This window comes from Papaver somniferum, chromosome 4 (genome assembly GCF_003573695.1).
Source record: "Papaver somniferum cultivar HN1 chromosome 4, ASM357369v1, whole genome shotgun sequence".
Taxonomy (NCBI): domain Eukaryota; kingdom Viridiplantae; phylum Streptophyta; class Magnoliopsida; order Ranunculales; family Papaveraceae; genus Papaver; species Papaver somniferum.
The window spans coordinates 116,421,725-116,449,418 of record NC_039361.1 but is presented as its reverse complement, the minus strand read 5'-3'; the positions used below and the strand labels follow the sequence as shown (position 1 = coordinate 116,449,418).

The 27,694-nt window shown below is 42.6% G+C and overlaps 1 protein-coding gene across 1 annotated transcript in view; it reads left to right on the top strand.

Moving 5' to 3' along the window:
- The first annotated feature begins 5,510 nt into the window (after positions 1-5,510).
- Positions 5,511-27,694, top strand: part of LOC113273034 — a 44,491-nt gene continuing 22,307 nt past the window's right edge. The window contains exons 1-3 of the mRNA XM_026522805.1: positions 5,511-6,011; positions 6,080-6,642; positions 6,750-7,203. Coding sequence (XP_026378590.1) covers positions 5,511-6,011; positions 6,080-6,642; positions 6,750-7,203 — 1,518 coding nt within the window. The remainder of the gene's footprint in view (positions 6,012-6,079; positions 6,643-6,749; positions 7,204-27,694) is intronic.

Sequence of the window (27,694 nt, the reverse complement as noted above, 5' to 3'; positions counted from 1 at the left end):
GCTCATTCACATGGGTCCTTGTCAAGCAAAGTGGAGAGCCCAAATCACCATTTCCACATCAGCTCGCCACATTAGCAAGATGGGCGAACCAGGATGTTCCATGTTAGCAAGGCGCCACGTCAGTAAGATGGACGAATCAGGATGTGACATGTCAGCAAGGTGGACGAGCCATGATGTGCCACGTCAGCATCGATTGACCAACCAGAGACTGACACGTCATCAGTAAAGCATGGTCAGCAACTGACTAGGCGATGACGTCAGAAGATGCCGATTCTGTTAGAATATTCCGTTGCTGTCAGAATATTCCGTTAACTCTAACGTCGTTTGTTGACGCCGTCAATTGCATCAGATCATGTCACCCGACAGCGTCAGCATGACGTCATCGGAAGAATCTACATCTTCAGCGGCACCGATACAGCAGCAGGTCCGTCGGCGGTGATCATCTCCGGCAACGGTTGAAATGGCAGGGCAGAGACGGCAGCGTTCGGTGGTGGAAGTGTTCGACGATGGTGGTTGGTGGCGGCAGCAGCATCGTCTGGACCAATTAGTCTGATTCATTGTAGTGCGTAACAACTTAATTCCCTACTTCTGATTCAGTGTAGCGCGACGCTACTTAATCCTATAGTTCTGATTCAGTGAATCATGGTGTAACTTATTCCCATACTCCTGATTCAGCATGTTGCGAAGCAACTTAGCTAAGTATCCCTGGATGTTCAAGCCCCACACAGTTTGCCTAACGGATTTCTACGCCTCACAGTAGACTTAAGTGAATTATTTCTCTTGGGCTATGCATGTACACTTAACTTGGGCCAACCCTTCGCACCTTTTGGTTTAGCCAATTTCATAACCCAAGAGGAAGATTCTGGAAGCATGCAGGGCCAGTCAATGCCAGTTACTGCAGGAGGCATGCAGGGCCCAGTTACTACAGGAGGCATGCAAGGTCCAGTTACAGCAGTAGGCATGCAAGGGCCAGTTACTGCAGGAGGCATGCAGCGCTAGTAATTGCAATTCATGCCTGCATCTAAAACGCAGATTTGTAAACATACAAAAGGACATTTTTCAACCCAAAGAAGGTAAGCAATCTTCCACACAAAATCTCCTATAAAAAAACTCTGTCTAACTTTAGCATCGGAGGGTTTTTTGCAGGTACACCCCCCCACCCCCCCGATTACTCAATTCAATCGGAGGAAAAACAGTGGATCGATCTTCAGCAAAAACATCACCAAATTTGTGTTTGGGGTAGAAGTAATTTTACCTTACAAACATTGGAGCCGACGGAGGTTTTCGAGAATAGACAATCGTGTTTTACCAGATCGAATTATGGCAGTAATCGGACAGACTGCACGAAGAGAAGATTCTGACAGCGATTCCCAACAACACAAGAGAGACGAAGCTGAAAGACATGAAATTGAGGTTCAGTCAGCTCCATCAGTACCCACTGGAAACATGCAAGGTCAAAATCATGCTCATAACAGATCCATGGATCATGGACGAGATCGATATCGTTTCCGTGATAGAACTCCAAATCTGAATCGGAGAAGGGAAAAACAACCATCAATTGGTAACGAAGAAATAGATGTTGATGAGGAAATCCCACAAGTTTGAGGAAACAGAGGGCATGTGCTCGGCAGCCCATCTAGAAGGAATGACGATCGACAACACCTGCGAGATGGGCGCACCGCGACTCCTAGTACAGAGGAAGAACTGTTGCGCAATCAGCTGAACGAGTTGGACAAGGAGAATGCTCTCCTGAGATTGGAACGTAAGAACCAGTCTCGACCTAAGACTGGTAATCTGAACAAGCAGAGGGGTCGTTATGTATGGCAGCGACTTGGAAATCGAATTAGCCCACAAGCTGCAGACCAAAACAGAGAGGTGATCGATCTTGATCGACCACAGAAAAATCTGTTGGTCACTGGAGACTTACCTAAACGAATTCGTGTAAAACCTCGGCGAGCAGGGACCCGACCAGCCGCAACTCAGCAGAGTGCGTCCATAACTACCAACCATTCAAAACGTCTCAGGAATGATAAAGATGAGGTTCGAGATCGGCACGATGAAAGAGAATTTTCGCACGACTACTATGCTCGTTCGGAGCAAGGCAGAGCTAGAAGAGAGCCTACTGAACCCAAAAGGAAAATAATGAGATCTAAAGCTCATATTCCAGAAGACCGAGATTATGAGCAGGAAGACAGTTCCTCAGATGGCGACGTGAGCGCAATAACATAAGCTCGCCTTTGCAAGATGATCGAGAAAGTAATGTCGAAAAAGCATTCAAGAGAAGAAAAGATATATCGGATGCATCGGTCTACAGGAGCCCCTTTCAAGCTGAATATCAGAGAATTCCGGCCGCCAATGAATTTTCTAGTTCCAAAGCTACCAGAATTCGATGAGAAAACAGATGATCCAGATCAGCATGTTTTACACTATGAAAATGCCATGACTCTATGGCAACACAGTGATGAGTTGATGTGCAAAATGTTTCCACAGTCACTGGATAGAGGAGAAATAAAGTGGTTTAATAAACTTCCTGCATAATATATAGGTACTTACCATGAATTGGTTGAAGAATTCTGCTCCCACTACAAGTACAACAGATGCGATCAGAAGGGATGCCACGATTTGTTCCTTCTAGGGATTTGGAAGGAGGAAAGCATCAGGCAATTCACGCGACGCTTCAATCAAGAGTTAGCATATGTAGATGGTTCCAACGATCAAATCGTCATCGAATCTTACAAGTAGGCATACCAGTACGATCAAAGAGGTGTGTACAGTTCCTTGGTCAAGAGACCACCAAAGACTCTGGAGGGACTATATGATCGAGTGGAAGAATATGCACGAGTGGAGGATGATTCCAAAGATCGAGAGACGAGACATGTTAACAGATCATCCAATCATCCAAATGATGGGAGGAAAGACAAATCGAAGAACCGTTCGAGCGGCCAACACAATGATCGAGGTGAAGAGCGAGAGAAGAACCAAGGTGAACGAATGGAAACTGGATTCTAGAAATATCATGATATGAAGCTGACACCATTGAACATACAGCTTACAGAGTTGTATGAGAAAATCAGCAAGGATTTGATCCCCCCTCGTCCTTTGCCAGCAGAGACACGTGATAAACGTAATAAGATCAAATACTGCAAGTTCCATAAAGACCATGGCCACAAGACAGAGAATTATCGCGCTTTACAGATCGAGGTCCATCGGATGATAGACGCTGGAAAGCTACAAGAGTACGTGAAAAAGGATTTTGGAAAAGTCCATGGACAGTTTGGCATAGCACATGTGATTAACATTCATGTAATTAACGTCAGTCATGCCAGGATCCATTCAATGACCAGGCGGGCATCGGAAGATGAGAGCAGGAGAAATCTCAGGCAGTTAAAAGAATGGTACTTGACAAATCATATCGATTTTGTTAGTGGAAATTGAGCAGAAATTCGGGAGCTTGGGTGCACAAAGATCGAGTTCTATGAAGCAGACATGATAGGTGTATATGCTCCACACAATGATGCTATCGTTATAACTTCTTGGATTGGCATGTTTCGTGTACACCGGATTCTAGTGGATACAGGAAGCTCAGTGAACGTGCTGTTTTCAGGAGCTTATTCCTCTATGAATCTGCCATACTACTTGATCGAGGAGGATGAAAATCCAATTATCGGTTTCATCGGCGAAGTTACAAAGGCGTTTGGAAAAGTGAAGATACCTATAACAGTGGCTGACAAGTCTGTTCTAGGAAATTTCCTATTGCTTGACTGTAGATCTCCCTACAATGCGATTGTAGGTCGAGACTGGCTGCATGAGATAGGTGCAGTCACATCATCATATCACCAGTGTTTGAAGTTCATTGCCCCCGAAGGAGTCGTGAAAGTTAGGAGTGACCAGATGGCCACCCACAAGTGTCACGAGAGTGCTATGGATGAGTATAAGAAGTCAGAAGTTAGCGGGAACCAAATCATGCGAGTCGAGCAAAAATAGAAATTACAAAACCCTCTCCCTCCAGAATCATATATGGGAGAGGACGCAGCTGAACCCTCAACAATTGAGAAACTGATCGAGGTCCAGATTGGAGATGAGGAGCACAAAACAACGTTCGTAGGGGAAGATCTGCCTGCACATGAATGTGATGGTTTGATTACATTTCTAAGGGAAAACACCGACGTTTTCGCATGGAGTTTTGATGAGATGCCTGGGATAGATCCGAATTTAGCCTTCCACAGGCTGAATATCAATGAGAAGTTTCATTCAGTTCGTCAAAAAATCAGGAATATGGCGAAAGCCAAAAAAAAGATGGAGTTACTGCAGAAATCGAAAAGCTGTTGGAAGCAGGCTTTATTCGACCAGTGCAGTATCCTCGCTGGCTGTCTAATGTCGTACCTGTTCCAAAGAAGAATGGTAAAATTCGTGTCTGTATTGATTTTACTGATTTGAATAAATCATGTACGAGTGATCCATACCCACTACCAAAGATAAAAGATTTAATGGATGCAACCTCAGGGTACAAGAGACTGTCATTCATGGACGGTTTCTCGGGGTATAACCAAATACCTTTGTTCGAGGAATATCAAGAGCATACTGCGTTTGTGACTGGCAGAGGAGTTTACTGATATATTGTAATGTCGTTCGGGCTAAAGAACGCGAGGGGGACCTACCAACATTTGGTAGACCATATGTTCAAAGATCTGACTGGGAAGACGATGGAAGTATACATCAACGATATGGTAGTGAAATCCGAGCAAAAGGAGTCGCATTTTCTTGATCTGCAGAAGACATTTGATACCTTGAGGCAATACCGAATGAAACTCAATCCAACAAAATGTTCATTCAGGTTATCCTTAGGAAAGTTCCTTGGATACTTGATGACACACAGAGGAATCGAGGCGAATCCATATAAAATTAGAGCCATCAGAGAGATGTCATCCCCAAGAACGAAGAAGGAGGTGCAGAAGCTAGCGGGACAATTAGCAGCCTTAAATCGTTTCATTCACGCTCGTAAGATCGATTCAAACCATTCTTTGATGTTTTGAAGAAAGCAATAAATTTTGGTTGGACGGATGAGTGCGAGAAAGTTTTTTATGAGATCAAACAGTATTTTTCAACTCCCCCAGTTTTGGTGAGCCCAAAAACTGGACAACCTATCGGAATCTATCTGGCTGCAATGGAGAACGCTGTAAGTGCAGTGCTGTTTGTTACAGATCCACATGAAAAGCCTGTTTACTTCGTCAGTAAATCTTTGACGGGGGCAGAAACACGGTACAAGAAAATTGAGAAGATAGCACTTGCACTGTTACATGCATCTCGTCGCCTAAAACCTTATTTCCAAGGGAGGCAGATCATAGTCTACTCAGAATACCCGCTGAAGAGAATCCTGGAACGTGCTGATGATTCCAGTCGTCCAGCAATATGGTCAAATTTCCTGGGGGAGTGAAAACAAGTATGAAACTAGAACTGCAGAAAAGGGACACGTCCTGGCTGCACTGCTAGCAGATTTTCCTGTGGACGATATGGAAACGGTTGCTGGCGAAGAAGAGGAGTTGTTCAAACCCATAGAGTCAGTCACTGATCAGACTTGGGGCGATTCCGTAATGGAGATTTATACTCCTGAACCATTATGGACTGTATTTAATGATGGGTCATCCAATGTTGGTGGTGCTGGAGTTGCACGTGTCATCTTTACTCCTGGAGGTTCGAGGATCGAGAAAGCGACCAGGCTGGGTTTTCAAGCATCAAAAAAAGAAGATGCAATTATCGGTTTAAAGGCTGTCAAACAGTTAGATGCGAAGAACGTGAAGCTAGTAACTGATTCCATTCTAGTAGTTAACCAGTTTCTGGGGACCTACAGAGCCAAGGAAGAGAGGATGGCCCTTTATATGGATCGTATGAGGGAGCTGGAAAACGAGTTCGACCAATTCTCTATTGGGCAGCGACCACGGATGGAAAACAGGCACGCAGATGCCTTAACAAATCTTTCTTCAGCAGTCGAAACTGATACCACCCGTTTTGTTGTAGTGGATTTCCAAGAGTTACCTAGCATCTCCGAAAACCACTTTGTTCTGACTCTCGAACACGCTAGTGGGGCGAGAGGGCAGCTACATCAGCACATGGAGATACCGAGAACATCGACAACAATATGGATGTTGACAGTCCAGTGATAGATGATTCAGGAAATCATGTTAAAAACGTTGCAGACTGGCGTCATCCTTACATCCAGTATTTGACAACCGGGGAACTCCCAGAAGATGAGCATCTCGCTTCTAAAGTGAAAAAGAATGCTTGGAGATATTCCATGATCGAGGGACAGCTGTACCGCAAACCTGTGGCTTTGGAACCATTTTTGCGATGCATATCAGCAGAAGAAGGGCAACAAATATTGGCGGAGGCTCATGAAGGAATATGTGGCAGCTATTCTGGAGGACGCAGTCACGCGCACAGGATACTTACCCAGGGGTATTTCTGGCCGTATATGCAGAAAGATTTTAAAGAATACGCGCAGAAATGTGTGCCATGCCAAGAGCATGCTCCGATTTCTAAAAGGCCTGCCAAAGAATTGCATCCAGTTTTCAGTCCCTGGCCATTCTCTATGTGGGGCCTGGCATCGTCGGACCACTTCTCAAAGCTCCTGGAGGCGTTAAATTCGTATTAGCTGCTACTGAGTATTTCACCAAATGGGTCGAAGCAGTGGCACTGGTACACGTTACCAGACATGATGTGAAAAGGTTCATATGGGAGAATATCGTCTGCAGATTTGGAATCCCAGACGCGATTATATCATACAACGGGAAGCAGTTCGATTCTGAGGTGATCAAAGATTTTTGCAAGAACTTGAATATTCGCCACAATTTCTCATCTCCTTACTATGCTCATAGCAACGGGCAGGCGGAAGCGACCAATCGCGTTATCATGGACAATCTCAAGAAAAGGCTGGAGAAAGCGAAGGGGAAGTGGAAAGAAGAATTCCCTGGAGTCGCGACCCCAAAAAGATCCACTGGATTTTCACCATTTACACTGGCTTATGGGACAGAGGCAGTCATACCCACCGAGGTACATCTCAAGACTACCAAAACTCGCGCTGTCAAATCTGGGAAAAATGACAGCATACTGGCTTTGGATAAAGAGTTGCTGGAAGAAAAAAGAGAAACAACCTTGCAGCAGTTAGTTCGATACCAGCAGGCAATCAATCTGAGCTATGATCATAAGGTCAGAGAACGGTCATTCAAACCAGGGGAATATGTCTTGAAGAAAACCCGAGCAACCACAATGGAATTGTTGATGGTGGTTTTTAGCTTAGGGTCAAAATCTTAAAAATGTACATCTGACATGACGCCACTATGACCATTAGCGCATTTATTGAATCAATCAGCATGCCTACGTAAGAATTACCGGGGTACCTTTTTTTTTACATGGGTCATGTTCCACGACAGAACCCTTAACACTGACTGACATCATCTATGAGAAACCCTAATTCTCATGCTACCGCGCCAAGGCATGCCAACCATGCCAGCCGCACCACTGTGCCAATGGCAGACCATGCCAGCCACGTCTCCGCGCCAAGGAATTCCAACCATGCCAGCCGCACCACTGTGCCAATGACATACCATGCCAGCCACGTCTCCGCGCCAAGGCATTCCAACCATGCCAGCCGCACCACTGTGCCAATGACATACCATACCAACCACGTCTCCGTGCCAAGGCAAGCCAACCATGCCATCCTTCCCCTTCACGGCTGCTAAAACGAAGGCGTGCAACAATCAACGACCAACCTTCCATCTTAGATGCAAATCTTAGCCGTCCAAGGTCGCCAACCAACGCATGGAAACCTTTGGCCCAACGTCAAAACCCTAATTTTGGCCACGCCAAACCGCGCCAAGGCATGCCGGCCATGCCACATGTGCCAATGGCATGCCATCCACCTTGATGCACCATACCATGCCGGCCTTCCCTATGCGGCTACCAAAACGAAGGCCTGCAACATTCAACGACCACTTTTCATCTAAGATGCAGATCTTAGTCGTCCAAGGTTACCAGCTAACGCATGGCAACCTTTGGCCCTAGTTTGGTCGCGCCTAAACAAAGCCAAAACCCTAACTTTTTCCCGCGCCTAAACTAGGCCATATTAAAGCCATACTGATCATGCTTTCATGCCATTGGCTGCCAAACGAAGGGTTACAATAATCAACGACTACCTTTCCTCTTAAGATGCAAAATCTCGACCGTCGAAGGTCGCCACCGAGTCGGTAAGTCTCACAAGCTCAACTTTCCAGACAACAATAACATGCTACATGTTTTCCACAAAAACGCTCGAGACATCAACACATGTCACAAACTGGGGGATGCTCATAGGGTATTGGTTTGGCGGTTTATAACGTGCGGCGTACACTACGCTCATTATAAGATAGTGTCATAAGGATGAGGCGGTTAGTAAATACAGGGAGTAATGGTGAAACGCTTTCTTTTATGGAACATCGATTCCATGTGTTACCGGTTACCACCTCCTCCCATTTACTCACCTGTTTCCCATTTCTTAATGAGACCAGAGTACGTTTCACTTCGACTGGTATAAATAGGCATTACTTATTTCCACCGAACAACAGTTTCAGGTCAGGAGGATACAACACTCAGAAAATATTTACTAGCTTTCCATATGTTAGCTTCCCACTTTCTGATACAAGTCGTGAAACAACTACTCTTCCAGAATCAACTATTCTGGTCTCAACACTCTCTTCCCTTCCCTCCCCAAAACCAACCCTTCTCCTTCACTTTGTGACCGAAGCAAGTCTGGAACGACCATTTCTTGGTTTAGGCCGGATTTGTACAGATTGATCCCTAGAATCTAAAGTACTCCCTTGTATTACATTGTTTAGGGTTTAAACTCGTTTCTCACCCACACACCCGAAATTACCAAAATCAGCCGAAATCGTTTTCACCCTCAAACAATTGGCGACCACAGTGGGAGATCAATCTCTAGGTTCCAATACCAACTATAGAATACGTTTCTCTAACTCAGGAAGATGGTCGGTTTTAGGGCTGAATCCGTATCCTCAAGTTTCACTCAGGCGAACGGAAATGTTCCCTCCTCCAACGCAACGCAACGCCCAACAACGCAATCAACGAAGGAATACCAAGGCTGACTGACTTGGCGCGGATTCAGGAGATCCACACCAAGAACATGGGTCTGATGAAAGATGCGATTAACATCATACTGGACTTCCTCATCAACTTAACGACAGAGTTGAACGATTCACTTACCCCGGAAGCTCCAGGACTGGGGACTAACATCCCAAACGATCACTCCCAAGTCAGCAGCTTCACTACTAATCAGAAACCAGTAGGCCAGGAAGCGGCCTCACTGGTGGAAAATTTATGTGAATTCTTACATCTTTCAAAAGATCAATGAATGGAGACGTTCACCGCCATTAATCGAATAGCACTAAACGCGTCCTTGATTCCTTCACGCTTGGAAACATCAAGAACGCCAGAGATGTCCATCAACAATATCACATTTACGTACGACGACATGATAGCGGAGGAAGGGCATAACGAGGCTCTACACGTCATGGCCCGTATCAAGGACGTGGAATTCAAAAGGGCTCTCATCGACACGGGAGCATCCTACAACGTTGTTACCCTCAGAATGCTCAGAATGGCCAGGGTACGGCCGAACGAAGTCGTGCGACAGTCCAATACAATGACCGATTATGAAGGCAACCAAACCAGCACGTATGGGTACGTCAACCTGAATCTATCAGTAGGACCCGTCCAGTCAAAAGTAAGGTTCGAGGTAATCGAAAAGGATCCATATTACCACACGATACTGGGAAGATCATGGCTCCACGATAACAGAATCATTCCTTCGACGTATCACCAGTGCTTGAAAACCATGTTAAACGGAGAAGTCGTTCGCATCGCTGCATCATTATCTCCCTATGCGCCGATCTGTGGCATGAATATTTTTGAACCAAGAAAGGCCCCGCAGGCCACAGCCAACAAGGCTCACCACACTCCACTGCTAAAGTGGACGTCCATTGAAGAAAGCGATGGTCTTGCACCGCTTCACGGAGAAACCCGGTCTCACATCCCCCATTTGAAAGAAAGACACGCCAGCCTCCACCCGCCAAACCAGAGTTCGGCTTGCACCGGTAACAAGCGAGGACGGGCTTTTATCATGGGTCATGATGAAAAAGGGAAAACCGTATATCAGCGCCGCTGTTAGAAATTAACAGGAGAGACTACTACACAGTCTCTTCGCCCAATGAAACACAAACATAGTAATGAGACGCAGGAGGAAGTACCTGATGCACCACGACAACTACAAGACGGGACCAACTCTACCATGGACGAGATTGAGGTTGTTAATGTCGGGAGTGAAGAATCTCCGTGACCCATCTCGATCAACTCGAATATGTGCGCGGACGAACGCGTAAAGCTGGTAGACCTTCTCAAGGAATATAAAGACGTATTCGTATGGACATATGAGGAAATGCTTGGCTTGGACGAGAAGCTGGTCACTCATCATTTACACGTCATACCCGGATCCAAACCATTCAAGCGAACCCCGAGACAATTTCGGCACGATGTGGAAGAATAGATTAAGGTAGAGATTCAAAAGCTACTAGCGGCTGGTTTCATCAAACCGATTCACCACACTACTTTGTTGGCCAACGTAATTCCGGTAAAAAAGAAGAATGGCCAGATCAGGTGTTGTGTCGATTTTAGAGATTTGAAGAAATGTTTCCCTAAACATGACTTTCCGCGCCCCAACATTGACATGCTAGTAGACGCCACCAGTGGACATGGTATGTTCTCTTTCATGTATGGATACATCGGCTACAACCAAATAAAGATGTACGAACACAACGCGAGTAAGACGGCTTTTTCAACTCCTCTTGGAAATTTTTACTACACTGTGATTCCCTTCGGTTTGAAAAACACTGGCGCCATATACCAACGCGCCATGACCACTATTTTTCACGACATGATGCACAAGAAAGTCGAAGATTATGTAGATGACATAGTGGTCAAGTCAAAAACTCGGGCAGCCCATGCAGGAATTCTGCGACAGGTGTATGAAAGATGTCGCGAGTACAAACTGAAGATGAATCTATTGAAGTGTGCTTTTGGTGTCTCTTCGGGCAAGTTCCTAGGTTTCCAGGTGACTGCCGAGGGAATTAAAGTTGACCTAGTCAAAACACAAGCCATCCTCACGATACAACCACCGCGAACCGTGAAAGAACTTCAGAGTTTCATGGGTAAAATAAACTACATTCGCCGCTTCATACCAGGATTGGCTCAACTTGTTGCTTCATTTACCCCCTTACTAAAGAAAGGAGCAAGCTTCGTCTGGACCACACTACAATAGGAAGTGTTCCGGAATATTCAACAAACATTATCTTCCCCGGCCGTCATGAAATCTCCCATACAAGGAAGACCGCTACACCTCTACACTGCTTTTAGTGACACTGCTGTCAGAGGTTTCCTCGCCCAAGAAGATGACGAATGGATTGAACATCCCATCTACTACTTCAGTCGAACTTTAAGAGATGCTGAACTCAGATATCCCAAAGCAGAAAAGGCATGCTTAGATTTGATCCACTTCATCCAGAAATTCAGGCAGTACCTACTTTCCAATAAAGTGGTGATGATATCTAAGTATGATCCTGTGAAGTTCCTCCTCTCAAAACTGACCCTGATAGGAAGACCGGCCAAATGGATCCTCCAAATGTCAGAGTTAGACATAACATGCGCTTCCCCGAGAGCCATCAAAGGGCAAGCAGTTGCGGATTTGCTGGCGGCGTTTCCGGGAGAGAATACCATGACACTACACGAGGACCTCCCTAGAGACTTTCCGGAAATCTCTTTCATCCAAGAAGAAACATGGCTACTATTCTTCTACGGCTCCGCTACTCCTAACAACGGTACTGGAGGAGCAGGCGTGGTTCTAGTATCCCAGCCGGTGAAGTATTCTCGCACTCCTTCAAGCTAGACTTCCCCTGCACCAACAGTTCATCAGAATATGAAGCCTTTCTCATCGGTCTGTCCTTGGCTAAACGAGCTGGAGCCACACCTCTGGAAATAAGAGGGGATTCTAAATTACTTGTCAACGGAGTATACGCACTGAAGAAAGTAACTTTGGCCCCATACAGATCCGAGGCACAAAAACTGCTAAACTACTTTGCCGACGTGACCATAACGCATATTGGGCGCAGCGGAAACCAACACGCTGATTTCCTAGCCACGCTAGCATCAAAACTGCAATTTGAAGGTTTTGAGGAAACCCGGACAGTGAAGAAACGAACCGTGGCTACAACATGGCTTTCACAACCCCAAGAAGATGAAGCTGGCAACTGGAGAACACCAATTATCCAAGAGCTTAACAACTCGCTTTTCCAGGAAAAGGTCAGTCTCAAAACCTTACAAAATTTCTTCATGCTCCTAGGGGTGCTATATCATCGAAATCCAGACGGTTCCTTGTAAAGATGTCTTGGAGAGGGAGAAGCACAACAACAACTCAACCGCGTCCATGATGAAATCTGCGGGCAAACATTAGCGGTAACACTATATCGCTGTTTGCAACTCCTTGGCTATTTCTGGCCAGAAATGGAGGCTCCATCCCGGTTACTTCAAAAAACCTGTTCCAACTATCAAGCGCCGCTGCATCAATTAGAAGTTTTCAATATTGGTCACGCTGGGGACTGGAAGGAACCATACATCAGTTACCTTCACGATGGCATACTCCCCACCAATAAGAAGGATGCATCCAAGATAAAACAAAGGTCCGAGAGATTCGTATTCCACGAAGGAATATTATATCGTAAAAGCTTTGGAGGAAGTTTGTTACGATGTTTGAACGAAGCAGAAATCCCGATCATGCTGAAAGAAATGCAGAAGGAGAACATCAAGGAAAACAGAAATTATTCCTTCAGATACACGAGAAATACTACTGGCCAACCATGGAGGATGATGCAGCTGTTTTCGTCCAGAGATGCAAAAAATGCCAAATTCACGGAAACCTTATCCATGTACCGTCGACTCCCATGTATTCGATAAGCAGTCTGTGGCCCTTTCACAGCTGGGGACTCGACATCATTGGAAAGATCAATACACCGTCTTCAAAGCATCACGAGTACATAATAACAGCAACCGAATATTTCACCAAATGGGTCGAAGCCATACCTTTACGAGGGACGAATGGAACTACAATCGCGGCATTCATTAAGGAGTACATTATCTGCCGATTTGGCGTGCCTAAACACATCATCACCGACAACGACACTCCTTTCGAAAACAAGCAAGTACGGGAGATACTCGAAGAATACGGAATTAAGCAAGCCTTATCCACCGTGTACTACCCCCAAGGGAACGGGCAGGCTGAAAGCACCAACAAAACTCTGGTCCGAATCCCCAGTCGGACAGTGCATGATAATCCTCGTATATGGCATGAGCAATTGCCAATGACACTCTGGGCATACCGTACATCACCAAGAAGTTCCACCGGCGCCTCTCCCTACTCCCTCGTTTACGGCGCAGACGCCATCCTCCCAGCAGAAGTTAAAATCCCGTCGGCTAGGATTGTCGAAGCAAGCGGAGTTCGATGGAATAAAGCTGAATCATTGAGCGCCAGAGTCGCAGAATTGGACACTGTAGATTCCAGAAGATCCAAGGCGGAAGAACACGCACGAGCATACATAAATAGGGTTTCCAGAGCATATAAAAAAACCGTGAAGCCTCGAGTTTTTCAAGTGAGAGATTTGGTACTAAAGACTGCCGAACACATTCAGCAAGACGCGTCTGCACCAAAATTCTCCGCAAATTGGGAAGGGCCTTATATAGTCACGAAAGCGTACAACAGTGGGTACTACAAGGTCATTAAAGAAGACGGAGGAAAACTGGAGGCAGTCATCAACGGAAAGTAGCTTAAGGCATACTAGGCCTGACCGCCACCTCGCGCCCCGCCATATCACAAACACGGATAGCCAGGCATCTCTCCACTTTTCTTCCACATCTCAAATATTAAGTTTATTTTCCTTTGTTTGATTGAAGCAAATCAACAAAATTCTCTTATTCTTTCAAAAAAAAAAAACGATACAAAAAAAAGAAGGGGGCAAAACATGCTTAAAACCCAGAAAGAAGCCAAACATCTCGCAACTGCATAATTCAGAAAAGCCCATCCAACAGATTGTAATCCCTCGAAAGCATCATCTTTAACCGGATATGATACCTTTCAGTCCTACTCTTCAAGTTCTGGATTGACTCTGCCACCTTCTGTGACTCCATGGTCAGAGCTTTCTCCTCTTCCAGAATAGCTTTCGTAGCAGGGACCACGCCAGCAAGAATGCCGGCTCTGTCGACTTTCAAAATATCAAGATGGTGCCGCAACCAACTAATGTTGAACTTCAGAGATTCACAGGTAGACACCATGTTTTCCCACTTTTGAATAGTTGAGTCCGCGATAGCACGGATAGACATACTTTCCATTTCGGCGACCATCAGCAAGAGACAATTCACTATAGAAACTAAAGCAGACGAATAATACTGCACCACACTCCTAGTAGCGATATGGCCATATATCCTTCATATCTTTGTGTAAAGAGTCACGAATTCTTTCCGCACCAGAAACCCACCGACGTTCCGGTAGTTAGAGGAAAGACACCTCATGCGGGTTCCGAACGACAAACCTGCATTGGGATACTCATGACAAGAAATTCCTAAGTCGGCGTTCTCCATATCTGCAACAGTTGGTAGGAGCGGGATCGAAGGATAAGGGGTAACCAAATCATCCTCATCAATGATGGTGACGCATGCTCCGACAGGATATCTCTACACAGAAGAGAACTTTTTTCATTCATCGGCAAACAATGAAACACCTGTTGATCAATAAAAACATACCGGTATAATCTTCTTGACTCGAATGACCCGGACGAGGGAATTTTTGCAAGAGTAAGGCCTCACGCGTTTGACTGAAGAATCTAGCTGGCTCGAGGATGTTTCACTTCTAATCGACATGATGAAGAGAGACGGACTCGACAAGAGAAAATCTTTGTTATAAAACGGGGAAGACGATGCAACTTCACCGGCATAAATACTGTGGAAACCCTAAAGGAAGAAAGAGAAACAGAAACTGAGTAAACGGAACGTGATTACATCACGACCGGGAAATCAGCCTCAAACGAAACCCCTCATCAAAACCCTAATGAAAGCCAAATGAGATAGGAGGGCGTGATACTTTGGCATTTGAATGAGGAAAGGACTTCATATTTGAGCCAAGTAAGGAAAAGAGGCAATCGGTCCCGCAAAGACAAATGACCACCATGCCAAGCCATTCGCGCATGCCTTTCCTCGCCAGAACCGCGCCATGCCTTGGCCCCACCACGCCGAGCCGTCCGCCATGCTTTCCTTGCCAGGACCTCGCCATGCCTTGCACCACCGTGCCGCGCCATGACTTGCCGCGCCAACACCAACAACTCGCCAAGCCAACATCATGATGTTCCCTAACCCATCCAAGGTGATGCATGGCCAGACTAAGCCGACGATCTTCATCTCACCACTTCACGGTCTACACCATAAATAGAATCCATGCAAGGCCTCCAAACACGAGGATCATGAACTCTCCTTACCTCTCGAAAAAGGTTAGTCGGACCTTCCTAACCATCTTTTCATGACCTGTCGTTTCGAATTTTGTCTTCGCCTGTCACCATCTTATGCTTACCTCGCAACAATGCTCATGTTCCGAGCTAAGCAGGGGACCTAATGTTGATGGTAGTTTTTATCTTAGAATCAAAATCGTAAAACTGTACATCTGACATGACGTCACTATGACCATTAGCGCATTTATTGAATCAATCAGCATGCCTACGTAAGAATTACCGAGGTACCTTTTTTTTACATGGGTCATGTTCCACGGCAGAACCCTTAACACTGATTGATATCATCTATGCCAAATCCTAATTCTCATGCTACCACGCCAAGGCATGCCAACCATGCAAGCCGCACCACTGTGCCAATGGAAGACCATGCCAGCCACGTCTCCGCGCCAAGGCATGCCAACCATGCCAGCCGCACCACTGTGCCAATGGCATACCATGCCAGCCACGTCTCCGCGCTAAGGCATGCCAACCATGCCATCCGCACCACTGTGCCAATGGCATACCATGCCAGCCACATCTCCGCGCCAAGGCATACCAACCATGGCAGCCGCACCACTGCGCCAATGGCATGCCATGCCAGCCGCACCTCCGAGCCAAAGCATGCTATGCCACATGTGCCAATGGCAAGCAAACCACCTTTCCGCGCATACCATGCCGGCCTTCCCTATGCGGCTACCAAAACGAAGGCGTGCGATGATCAACGACCACTCTTCCATCTTAGATGCAAATCTTAGCCGTCCAAGGTTGCCAACCAAAGCATCACAACCTTTGGCCCAACGCCAAAACCCTAATTTTGGCCACGCCAAACCGCACCAAGGCATGCCGTCCATGCCACATGTGCCAATGGCATGCCAGCCACCTTGTCGCGCCATGCCAGTCCATCCTTCCACTTCACGGCTGCTAAAACGAAGGCGTGCAACAATCAACAACCACCCTTCCATCTTAGATGCAAATCTTAGCCGTCCAAGGTCGCTAACCAACGTATGGTAAAATTTGGCCCAACGCCAAATCCCTAATTTTGGCCACGCCAAACCGCACCAAGGCATGCCGGTCATGCCACATGTGCCAATGGAATGCTAGCCACCTTGCCGCGCCATACCATCCCGACATTCCCTATGCGGCTACTAAAACGAAGGCCTGCAACATTCAACGGTCACTTTTCATCTAAGATGCAGATCTTACCCTTCTAAGGTTACCAGCTAACGCATGGCAACCTTTGGCCTTGGTTTGGTCGCGCCTAAACAAAGCCAAAACCCTAACTTTTGGACGTGCCTAAACTAGGCCATATTAAAGCCATAATGATCATGCTTTCATGCCACTGGCTACCAAACGAAGGGTTACAATAATCAACGGCTACCTTTCCTCTTAAGATGCAAAATCTCGACCGTCGAAAGTCACCACCGAGTCGACAAGTCTCCCAAGCTCAACTTTCCAAACAACAAGAAAATGCTACATGTTTTCCACGAAAACGCTAGAGACATCAATACATGTCACAAACTGGGGGATGCTCATTGGGTATTGGTTTGGCGGTTTACAGCGTGCGGCGTACACTACGCCCGTTATAAGATAGTGTCATAAGGATGAGGCGGTTAGTAAATACAGGGAGTAATAGTGAAATGCTTTCTTTTATGGAACATCAATTCCAGGCGTTACCGGTTACCACGTCCTCCCATTTACTCACCCGTTTCCCATTTCTTAATGATACCAGAGTGCGTTTCACTTCGACTGGTATAAATAGGCATTACCTATTTCCACCGAACAACAGGTTCAGGTCAGGATGATACAACACTCAGAAAATATTTGCTAGCTTTCCATATGTTAGCTTCCCACTTTCCGATACAAGTCGTGAAACAACTACTCTTCCAGAATCAACTATTCTGGTCTCAACACTCTATTCGCTTCCCTCCCCAAAACTAACCCTTCTCCTTCACTTTGTGACTGAAGCAAGTCTGCAACGGCCATTTCTTGGTTTAGGCCGGATTTGTACAGATTGATCTCTCGAATCTAGATTACTCCCTTGCAGTACATTGTTTAGGTTTAAACTCGTTTCTCACCCAGACACCCGAAATTACCAAAATCAGCAGAAATCGTTTTCACCCTCAAATAGGAACCTAACTGTGGGAAGCTCGGAACAAACTGGGAAGGTCCATACATAGTGGACAGGCCAGCGTCTCGTGGCTCATGCTACCTAAGGAACCTCGATGGTACTCAAGATTCAAACCATGGAAGCCATGTAATTCGTTCCACTTGAAGAAGTTTTATCATTAGGAGTAGTTTCAAATCATGTTGTGCTGCACTCTTTTTCCTTTATGATGGTTTTATCCCACTGGGGTTTCCACACAAATTTTTTGACGAGGCAGCTGTTGTCGAAGCAGTAGGTATTTATCTTGTTATTTCCATTCAGAAATTTAATTCAACATTATTTTGATATTCCACACTTTATCAAAATTGTTCGTGTTTAATTATAAGCTGCTGCGGATGATCAAATCCGCTGTCAGTCCTAAATGGAAAAATAGTACAGTTCAAGTCTACTGTCAGCAACGTCTTTGACACCTCGCAGATAGGGTGAGAGCGCAGTTCGAGCATTTTTACCCTATCCCAATTTTATCCCTATCGTATGGGAAAACAACAAATATGGCGAACATTTTCACCTGTCCAGGCATATGGAAATTGAAAAGGCGGGGGTCTAACAACCACACCCAAAAATTCTATTAGCTGTATGGACAAACTCCAATATACTTTTTATGAGAATCAACTAGACAGTTAGACTCAATCAATAAAAAGATATATCAAAGAGTTTGTATCTCAAACTCTCGATTTAATCTTACTCAAGCAAACTGCGAGTCTCTATTAAAGAGAGATAAACTTGGACGATACCAAAGACCAATATCCAAGGATCAATCAATATCAATCAACAACCATTAGGTCGGACTCTCCAATTGATTGATCTAAACGCACAACCTGTATTATTTCAATTATATAAAAAATATAGTGCGGAAAAGAAATAACACAGACACCAGAAGTTTTGTTAACGAGGAAACCACAAATGCAGAAAATACCCGGGACCTAGTCCATATTGAATACACACTGTATTAAGCCGCTACAGACACTAGCCTAATCCATGCTAATTTCGGACTGGACTGTAGTTGAACCCCAATCAGTCTCCCACAGAAAAACCCTAAAGTTTTTAATTCTTATTTTGATATAAAATCAAGGTGAATAGAAACAAATTGATAATCCGGTCTTATATTCCCGAAGAACATCCTAGATTAATCAATCACCTCACAACAATCTTAATCGTATGGCAGCGAAACAAGATGTCGTGGAATCACAAACGATAAGACGAAGATGTTTGTGATTACTTTTTATATTTTTCTTATCGGAGAGGTTAATCTCAAGCCAATCAATCTGATTGTACTCGGACGATAGAAGATGCAAGATCAGAATACACAACTACGATAAAAGTAGTATCGGTCTGGCTTCACAATCCCAATGAAGTCTTTAAGTCGTTAACTTGGTTTTAGAAGAAGAAAACAAAAGGTTAAAGAAGAACCGATTCTAGCACGCAAACTAGTATCACACGTAAGATGTGGGGATTAGTTTGTAGAGTTGCTAGATGTCCCTTATATAGTCTTTCAAATCAGGGTTTTTCCTTGCTCACAAAGCAAACACTATCCTCCGTTAGATGAAAACCTGATTTAGATTCAAGCTAATATATCTCAGCCGTTAGATCTAAATCTTAGCTTGTTATACACAAATGAAGTGCACGCTTCTAGGTTTGTTAACCGTACCAAAACGTGTGCATTGGTCGTTCAACAATAGTCAACCCAAAGGTTATCCATTTGAGCATTTCATACCAACCATTTTCTTCTTCACCATAACTAGTTCAAAGGACTCATATGAACTAGTTAGAGAGTTGTTCAATTACAAGGAAATCTCATGTACTACACAAGACACAATTGAAGCAAAGATGATTTGATTCACATGAATCAGTTCATGAACTTTATAGGAACGGTTTGCAAAATAATTCCTTAGTCTTTATAAGTTTAAGTTCAGAAATCATCTTCAGATATATAACCTTTCTCAAGTTCGCAGACTAGGTTCGCGGACTTAAGATACTGTATAGAGTTTACAAACTCCAGCAGAAATTCTCGGGTTTGAGAACTTCGTCGGTTCGTGGACTGGGTTCTCGTACTTGGCTCACGCAAGCAGTTTGTTAACTCCAGCAGAAATTCTCGGGTTTGAGAACTTCGGCAGTTTGCGGACTTGGCTACTAGCCATTCTTCCAGTATAGGACTTATGTACATATGTGTTTCCAAAACATACTTATGTCCATTATTGGTTATGTAATCTAAACTCTCATTCCAATCATTGAAACATTCTTAGAGGACGTTATATAATTGTTACACTATTTCTCGTCAAAGCAATTTTCAAGATGACTGAAACATATCATGACTCGCGTTACTAGGTAAAGAAAAACATGGTCAAAGTGAAACGCTTACCAACACATATTTGGAGATATAGATAGGAGAGGTATACTCGGCTCAAAATACCAAATGTGTATAATCTAAGTCTATATATATAGCATACGACTTTTGTCTCAAGAAGTAGGACATAGAATAGATAGACTTTTGAGTCACACATAAGTTCAAGTCTTCACATACCTTTTTGTCGAGAAGTTCCACCGGTTCCTTGAGTAGTTTTTCCACTTGTATGATGAATCGCCATGGAGTCCTTGTTCTCAACTACACTTACTATCCTTGTTCGAGACTTAGCTATAATAGACTAGAAATCAAGACTTATAGTTTTGATCACTAACATTAACAAACATGCTTGATATAAAAGCGCATGCGAGTTCGACCGAGCAGTGCTCTAACAAGCTCCCCCTGTGTCAATTTTAGTGACAAAACTACCAATACATATGAAATACAAAAAGGATAATGAACCTTTATTAGATCCTATTCCACATGTCTAATCTTCAACATTCCTTGAAATCTTCGTCCTTCCAAGTACTCCAATGATCCCAAAGGTTGTAAGTTTAGCATTGGTCTCGATCATTATTATACAGTGTCATAGTATTATTACACAATGTCAAAGTCCAATTGTATCACAACTTTAACAATAATACTATGGTGATATGTATCACTCCCCCTTAGTCAATACTCCATCTCACATGAAAACCACTCCCCCTTACATAATGATCCGAAAACCATATGTATTTGTAGTGTGAACTACATATTAATTCTCCCCCTTTTTGTCAATAAAATTTTCAAAGGTACAAGAACGGGATCATAATGAAATTTCCATAAGATACATTTCATGACTAAAAGAAAACAATACACATCATCTTATTTAGATGAACATCATCTTATTTAGATGCAATCATATAGCCGAAGCTAATAGCATTCATCAAGGAGTTTAAAGACACAAGATAACCCCTCTAAAATTCCACAACCGCACACTTCAAGATATGACCATTAAGCACAAGTTCAAAAGAACTCTCCCCCATTTGATGTCATTCCCAAGGGAACAACAAGAACGACCTTAATTTCGAAAGAAACAAAGGATTTTTTTATTGGACACCAAAACCATAAGAATGATTTTTATATCCAAACTAAATTGAATTAATCACAAGTAAGTCCATGATTAATTTAATCGGAATACGCAATCAAATTAAACACACAAGGTGATCAACTTAATTGATTATTCTCAACATAAGTAAACTTACGGAACATATGACTAACATAACCATTAGAAAATGATTAGGTTAGCCGTTCATATACTCAACACAAGGAAACTTATGGAATATATGAATGCTCAACTAGACTAATTACAAGAGAACCCATAATTAATATAATTGGAATACACAATTAAACTAATTAGAAAAGTAATAAATTTAATTGTCAATTGTTTTGCTCGACATAAGAAAACTTACGGAGCAATAACTAAATAACCAAACAAGATGATTAATTTAGTTCACAAATGATCAACATAAAATACCTTACGGAACAACCAACAAAGCCAATCAAAAATTAATCAACTTAGTTGTATCGTGATCAACATAAGACACATTGCGGAGACTCACAGTAATACATAAAATATGGATCAATGAAGATCAATACTGTGGAATACACAAGGATTCATTCTATCTTCCATCACTATTTGCATAACTATATTTAATAGACATCATCCTTGAACACAAAAGATTTTAACCTATCTTCCATCAAAGAATTGACAATATAGGCTTAGCTTTTGTATTTTTCAAAAGTCTATTCATCCTTCAATCAATACATGAATACCGATCATGAACGACTTTACTTTTGACAAGATATTGGACAACATAGTTCACGGACATAAACACCAATATCCCATAACAAATTGCAATATAATAAATCATAAGATTAAATACTGCAAACCTCCATCCTCCAAATATTAAAAATAATACAAGAAGATGAAAAATAATAGCTATGTGTAGTCACAATCATTGTTATTCCAAGCGCTAGTTATTCTTCCAACTAAACCAAAAAGAAGACATACTAGGCAAAAAAAAAAAACTCAATTTTCCTTGATGATTTCATACCTCTGAAATGGTCCATCGAAATAGGAGTCACTGATATCCTTGATCTTGTTGACCGTAGAGACACCATGTTCATTAGTAAGAACGTTAGTTTTTCGATCAACGATGCGAGCATAATGACGAGCTTTAGCACAATCAAGAATAACTTTCTTTCTGATTCCTGATCAAGATGTTCTGAGTACCAAGGATTTTTGCCTATCCATCAATAAGCTGGTTTATATGCAGTTTAAAGTTAGCAAGTTCGTTCTTCATTTCATTCTGAACGAGAATTAAATCCTTGATAGATTCTCCAACCCAAGAGTTATACTCTTTCCTTTCAAGCATCTTCTTCATAATAAACTCTTGAGCAGAATAACTTCTTTTGAGATCATCCTCTACAGTAGGGTTAACTTCTTCTTTGGGAACAGTTTCCATCAAGTTCCTTTCTGAAGATTAATGAACGCATATATGAGGCATATATATGTTCAAGTGTACACCCTAGAGTTCCTTGAGGAGATAAGGACGTTCGTGGACTAAGCCATACGCCAAAAACTGGACCCAACCAGGAAAACTGCATACTGTGTTGCTTTCAAAATTAACCCAAACAGAGAGGTCACAGTGATAAAAGAAATAATAAAAGATCACATCACACAACATATGACAATCAGCTAAATACTTGAGCATCTCTCAAACATCATCCTTGTATCTCTCAAGTTAGGTACAAGATTGAAACTCTTCTGCTACTAGGAAGCAGAGGGAGACATAGTCTCACCATAGGTATTGAGAGAATAGTTGTGATTTCCACCTGGATATTTGATCTCAGCATTTCTTGTCTTCCTATGGTGGTTTCCATTTTTAGGGAAGTTTCACACAGCTCTTCTTGAAATTTCAAGAGAAGGAGCTTTCTGATTACTGAGTCTAGGACCTCTAGAGATCGGTTCAAGAGGATTTTCCGAGATGGGTTTCCAAACTCTAGAATTATATTTACCAGAGACGTTCTTATAAGCACAGGTCATGCTTTCATCAGTATCATAAGGATTTAAACCACTAGAATGCACAGAAGTCCTGTAATGGTTCCTAGGAAGGAGATCATTTTTATAAGATGTCTGGTTTCTTGTGAGCATGAGGTTCACTGCAGTAGTCGACTGACTATTTACTCCATTGACAGTGAAAAGAAGCAAATTACGAAGTTTAGAAATTTGTTTCTTCCTGGCATAGCAACAGATAACATATTGATTCCCTTTTCCATAGAAAGTACAGGTTCGTGGAGAAGACGCAACAGACAACATCTGTTTTAACTTTACAGCCCTGTGAGAAGATTGTATGTCAAGAGGAACAGTTGGAACAGAAGAATTTTTCCTTAAGACAGAGTTTTCCTTTTCCAAGGTCATACACTGTTCATGGGCTAGTGAAAGTGATGCTTCTAGCTTCTCTTTTTCAACACGAAGTCTGTCAAGATTCGATGAATGCGTCTTGATCAAACGTTCTTCTCTAATTGAGCCTTCTTTGATAACCTTTTCAAAATCACAGATCTTTTCATGTTGTAGATTATTCTCTTGAAGAAGTTTCTCAATATCCTTATAAAAGGACTCAATAATGTTATAGAGTACACGTTCTCGATCAATAGACTTTTCATATTCATCGATGAGTTGATCATGATTCTGAAGATCAACAAATTCAGTAGAATTTTTTTCAATTCTGGTGAGCTCCATTTCATCTTTTTCCATTGTGTCCAATGTCTCATTGGAGGAAGAGTGATTAACACATGATGAGACAATCTTCCTACCTCGGGATTCGGAAGAATCATCTAAGGAGTAATCCTTTGAGGTATTTCCGAGACACTTGACAAGGTTAACATCTTTAGGAGGAATTTTAGTATGCGCAAGAGATTCTGTCCTCAGACTCAGATTGCCACAAACACATACTTTTGAGGTTTTGAACGTGTTTTCCTTCTATGATACCAATTGAAAAAGAGGGGGACTAACAACCACACCCAACAATTCGATTAGCAATCTGTATGGACAAACTCCAATATACTTTTTATGAGAATCAACTAGACAGTTAGACTCAATCAATAAAAAGATATATCAAAGAGTTTGTATCTCAATCTCTCGATTTAATCTTACTCAAGAAAACTACGAGTCTCGATTAAAGAGAGATAAACTTGGACGATACCAAAGACCAATATCCAAGGATCAATCAATATCAATCAACAACCGTTAGGTAGGACTCTCTAATTGATTGATCTAAACGCACAACCTGTATTATTTCAATTAATATAACAAATATAATGTGGAAAAGTAATAACACAGACACCAGAAATTTTGTTAACGAGGAAGCCACAAATGCAGAAAACCCCGGGACCTAGTCCAGATTGAATACACATTGTATTAAGCCGCTACAGACACTAGCCTACTCCAAGCTAATTTGGGACTGGACTGTAGTTAAACCCCAATCAGTCTCCCACTGATCCAAGGTACAGTTGCACCCCTAGCCTCTGATCCCAGCAGGATACTGCGCACTTGATTCCCTTAGCTGATCTCACCCAAAACTAAGAGTTGCTACGACCCAAAATCGCAGGCTTTGACAATAAACAAATCTGTCTCACACAGACAAGTCTATCAAAGGATCAACCTGTCTCCCATAGAAAAACCCTAAAGTTTTTGTTTCGTCTTTTGATATAAAATCAAGGTGAAAAGAAACCAATTGATAATCCGGTCTTATATTCCCGAAGAACAGCCTAGATTAATCAATCACCTCACAACAATCTTAATCGTATGGTAGCGAAACAAGATGTCGTGGAATCACAAACGATGAGACGAAGATGTTTGTGATTACTTTTTGTATCTTTCCTATCGGAGAGGTTAATCTCAAGCCAATCAATATTATTGTACTCGTACGATAGAACATGCAAGATCAGAACACAAAACTACGATAAAAGTAGTATCGGGCTGTCTTCACAATCCTAATGAATTCTTTAAGTCGTTAACCTGGTTTTAGAAGAAGAAAACCAAAGGTTAAAGGAGAACCGACTCTAGCACGCAAACTAGTATCACACGTAAGATGTGGGGATTAGTTTGTAGAGTTGCTAGATGTCCCTTTATATAGTCTTTCAAATCAGGGTTTCGCCTTGCTCACAAAGCAAACACTATCCACCGTTAGATGACCTGATTTAGATTCAAGCTAATATATCTCAACCGTTAGATCGAAATCTTAGCTTGTTATACACAAATGAAGTGCACGCTTCTAGGTTTGTTAACTGTACCCAAACGTGTGCATTTTTGGTTCAACAATAGTCAACCAAAAGGTTAGCCATTTGAGCATTTCATACCAACCATTTTCTTCTTCACCATAACTAGTTCAAATGACTAATATGAACTAGTTACAGAGTTGTTCAATTGCAAGGAAATCTCATGTACTACACAAGAAACAATTGAAGCAAAGATGATTTGATTCACATGAATCGGTTCATGAACTTTATAGCCACGGCTTGCAAAAGCATTCCCAAATCTTTATAAGTTTAAGTTCAGAAATCATCTTCAGACCAACAATTTTATGAATTGTTGAATATTGATAGTTGAACAAATATTCCTTAGTTTGAGCAAATGTTGCTCATTTGATGAAGTATTGGTAGCATGACCAAATAAATATTAAATTAAAATACTGGCGACCAAACCAAGTTTAATTAATTAGAGTGTTGATCATGGGATCAACATAAAATTTAGTGTTTGAATCTGGAATTATGAACCTTGAACTCAAAACCCTAATTTTGATCAATTGCTGAATTGATGATTAATTGATGATATATTGAAAATCATTTATGAACTGGAGGGACCGGCTACATGGGATGATGAATCGACTATTTAGTTCCCAGATGCTGAGGTGAGCAAAATATTAATGTCTCTTGAAGACCAGTTGGTGAAAGGATGATTAAATGCTGGTTTAATCATTTGTTGCTGAAAAATAATGCTTATTTCAGCATTAGGTGTTAAAATCTAACTATGAAGAGATGAGAGACAGACCAAGGAATCATGAAACCGTCCTTGGTTGGTCATGGGTTCGTCTGTTGATCATTTTTTATGAAGTTCCAAGTTGTTTGGAAGAGTTTTGGACCTAATACGTGCAATTGTGCAAATTAGGTCAAATCATGAAAAATACATGGGACCGACTTCTTGCAAGCCAAAGAGCCAACCTTAGTCGGTCAAGGTAACGTGCTCACGTCACCAAATTGTCTGCATCTCAGTCCTGAGAATTTTGATATTTTCTGGTGTGCGTTTGAGCAACATTTTGAGAAAATATGAAGAAATCAGAGATTTTGCTGAAACCGTGAAAACTTCATGAGATGAAGGAAAATAATAATAAAAAATGAAGGAATCGTGAAGTGTGGGACCAGATATGGCCAAGGCATGGATGCTCGGCCAAAGAGCTCGGTCCTAGGGTATTTTTCCTAATTTTACAATATTTTTCATGATTTTAGGGAAATATCATAAAATCAAGGAGTTTGTTGAAGTCAAGGGGCGTGTGGGACCGGCTAGGGCATGACCGGCCGGCTAGGGCCCGGTCCCACGAGTTTCCCTAATTTTATATTATTTTTCATGGGTTTAGGGAAATATCATAAAATCAGGAAATTTTCATGGGATGAGGGAAATAATAAAAATAATAAGGAACCATGAGGTGTGGGACCGGCCACGGCTAGGGCATGGTCGGCCGGCTAGTGAGCTTGGTCCCACGACACCTTTCCTAATTTTTATTATTTCTTTGACATAAGGAAATACCATGAAACTAGGGAATTTCCTTGAGACGAAGGAGATTTGCTCGAATGAAAGAGATTTTCATGAGATCAAGGTAAATAAAAAAATATGATAAAATATAAAATTGGGCGTGGGACTGGCCACGACACGACCGGCCGGCCGGTGGGCCCAGTCCCCTAGCGCCTTGATTAATATTTTATTGTTTACTGTTTTCTTCCTATTTTGCATAGGTTCATCGTTCTTTCGTGTTTTGGAATGCTCGTTCGTGCATTCAGGTGCTCGTTAGTGCATTATTGCTGAGTACACTTGGACCATTTTTGGTCGGAGCTTACTCGATAGCGGCTCATGCCCCTATGTTGAAGTAATTACTGAAATTGATCAGTATTTATGAGATATGTCGTTGCCTCAGCTAAGAGACTGCACATCCACATATACTCTAAGAGATAGTATTCTCAGTCAGAGATTGTCGTGGCACGATCTTTCATGCTTTCGACGAGAGACATGAGTCTCAATACTCATCAGATTGCTGGATCAGGAGTATTTACCATTATGATTTTACGATTTTAGACTTTGTCGAAAATCCACCATCTACATTAAGTCCCCTGTTTAGTGAGGGACAATCATGTTCCTCAGTCAGCACTGAATGGTGATTTTCCAGTTATGAACGAAATAAGTAATTGAACTTAGTCGTAAGATAATATGTTACCGGATTTTCGATTGCGCGAGCGAACAACGGCTTG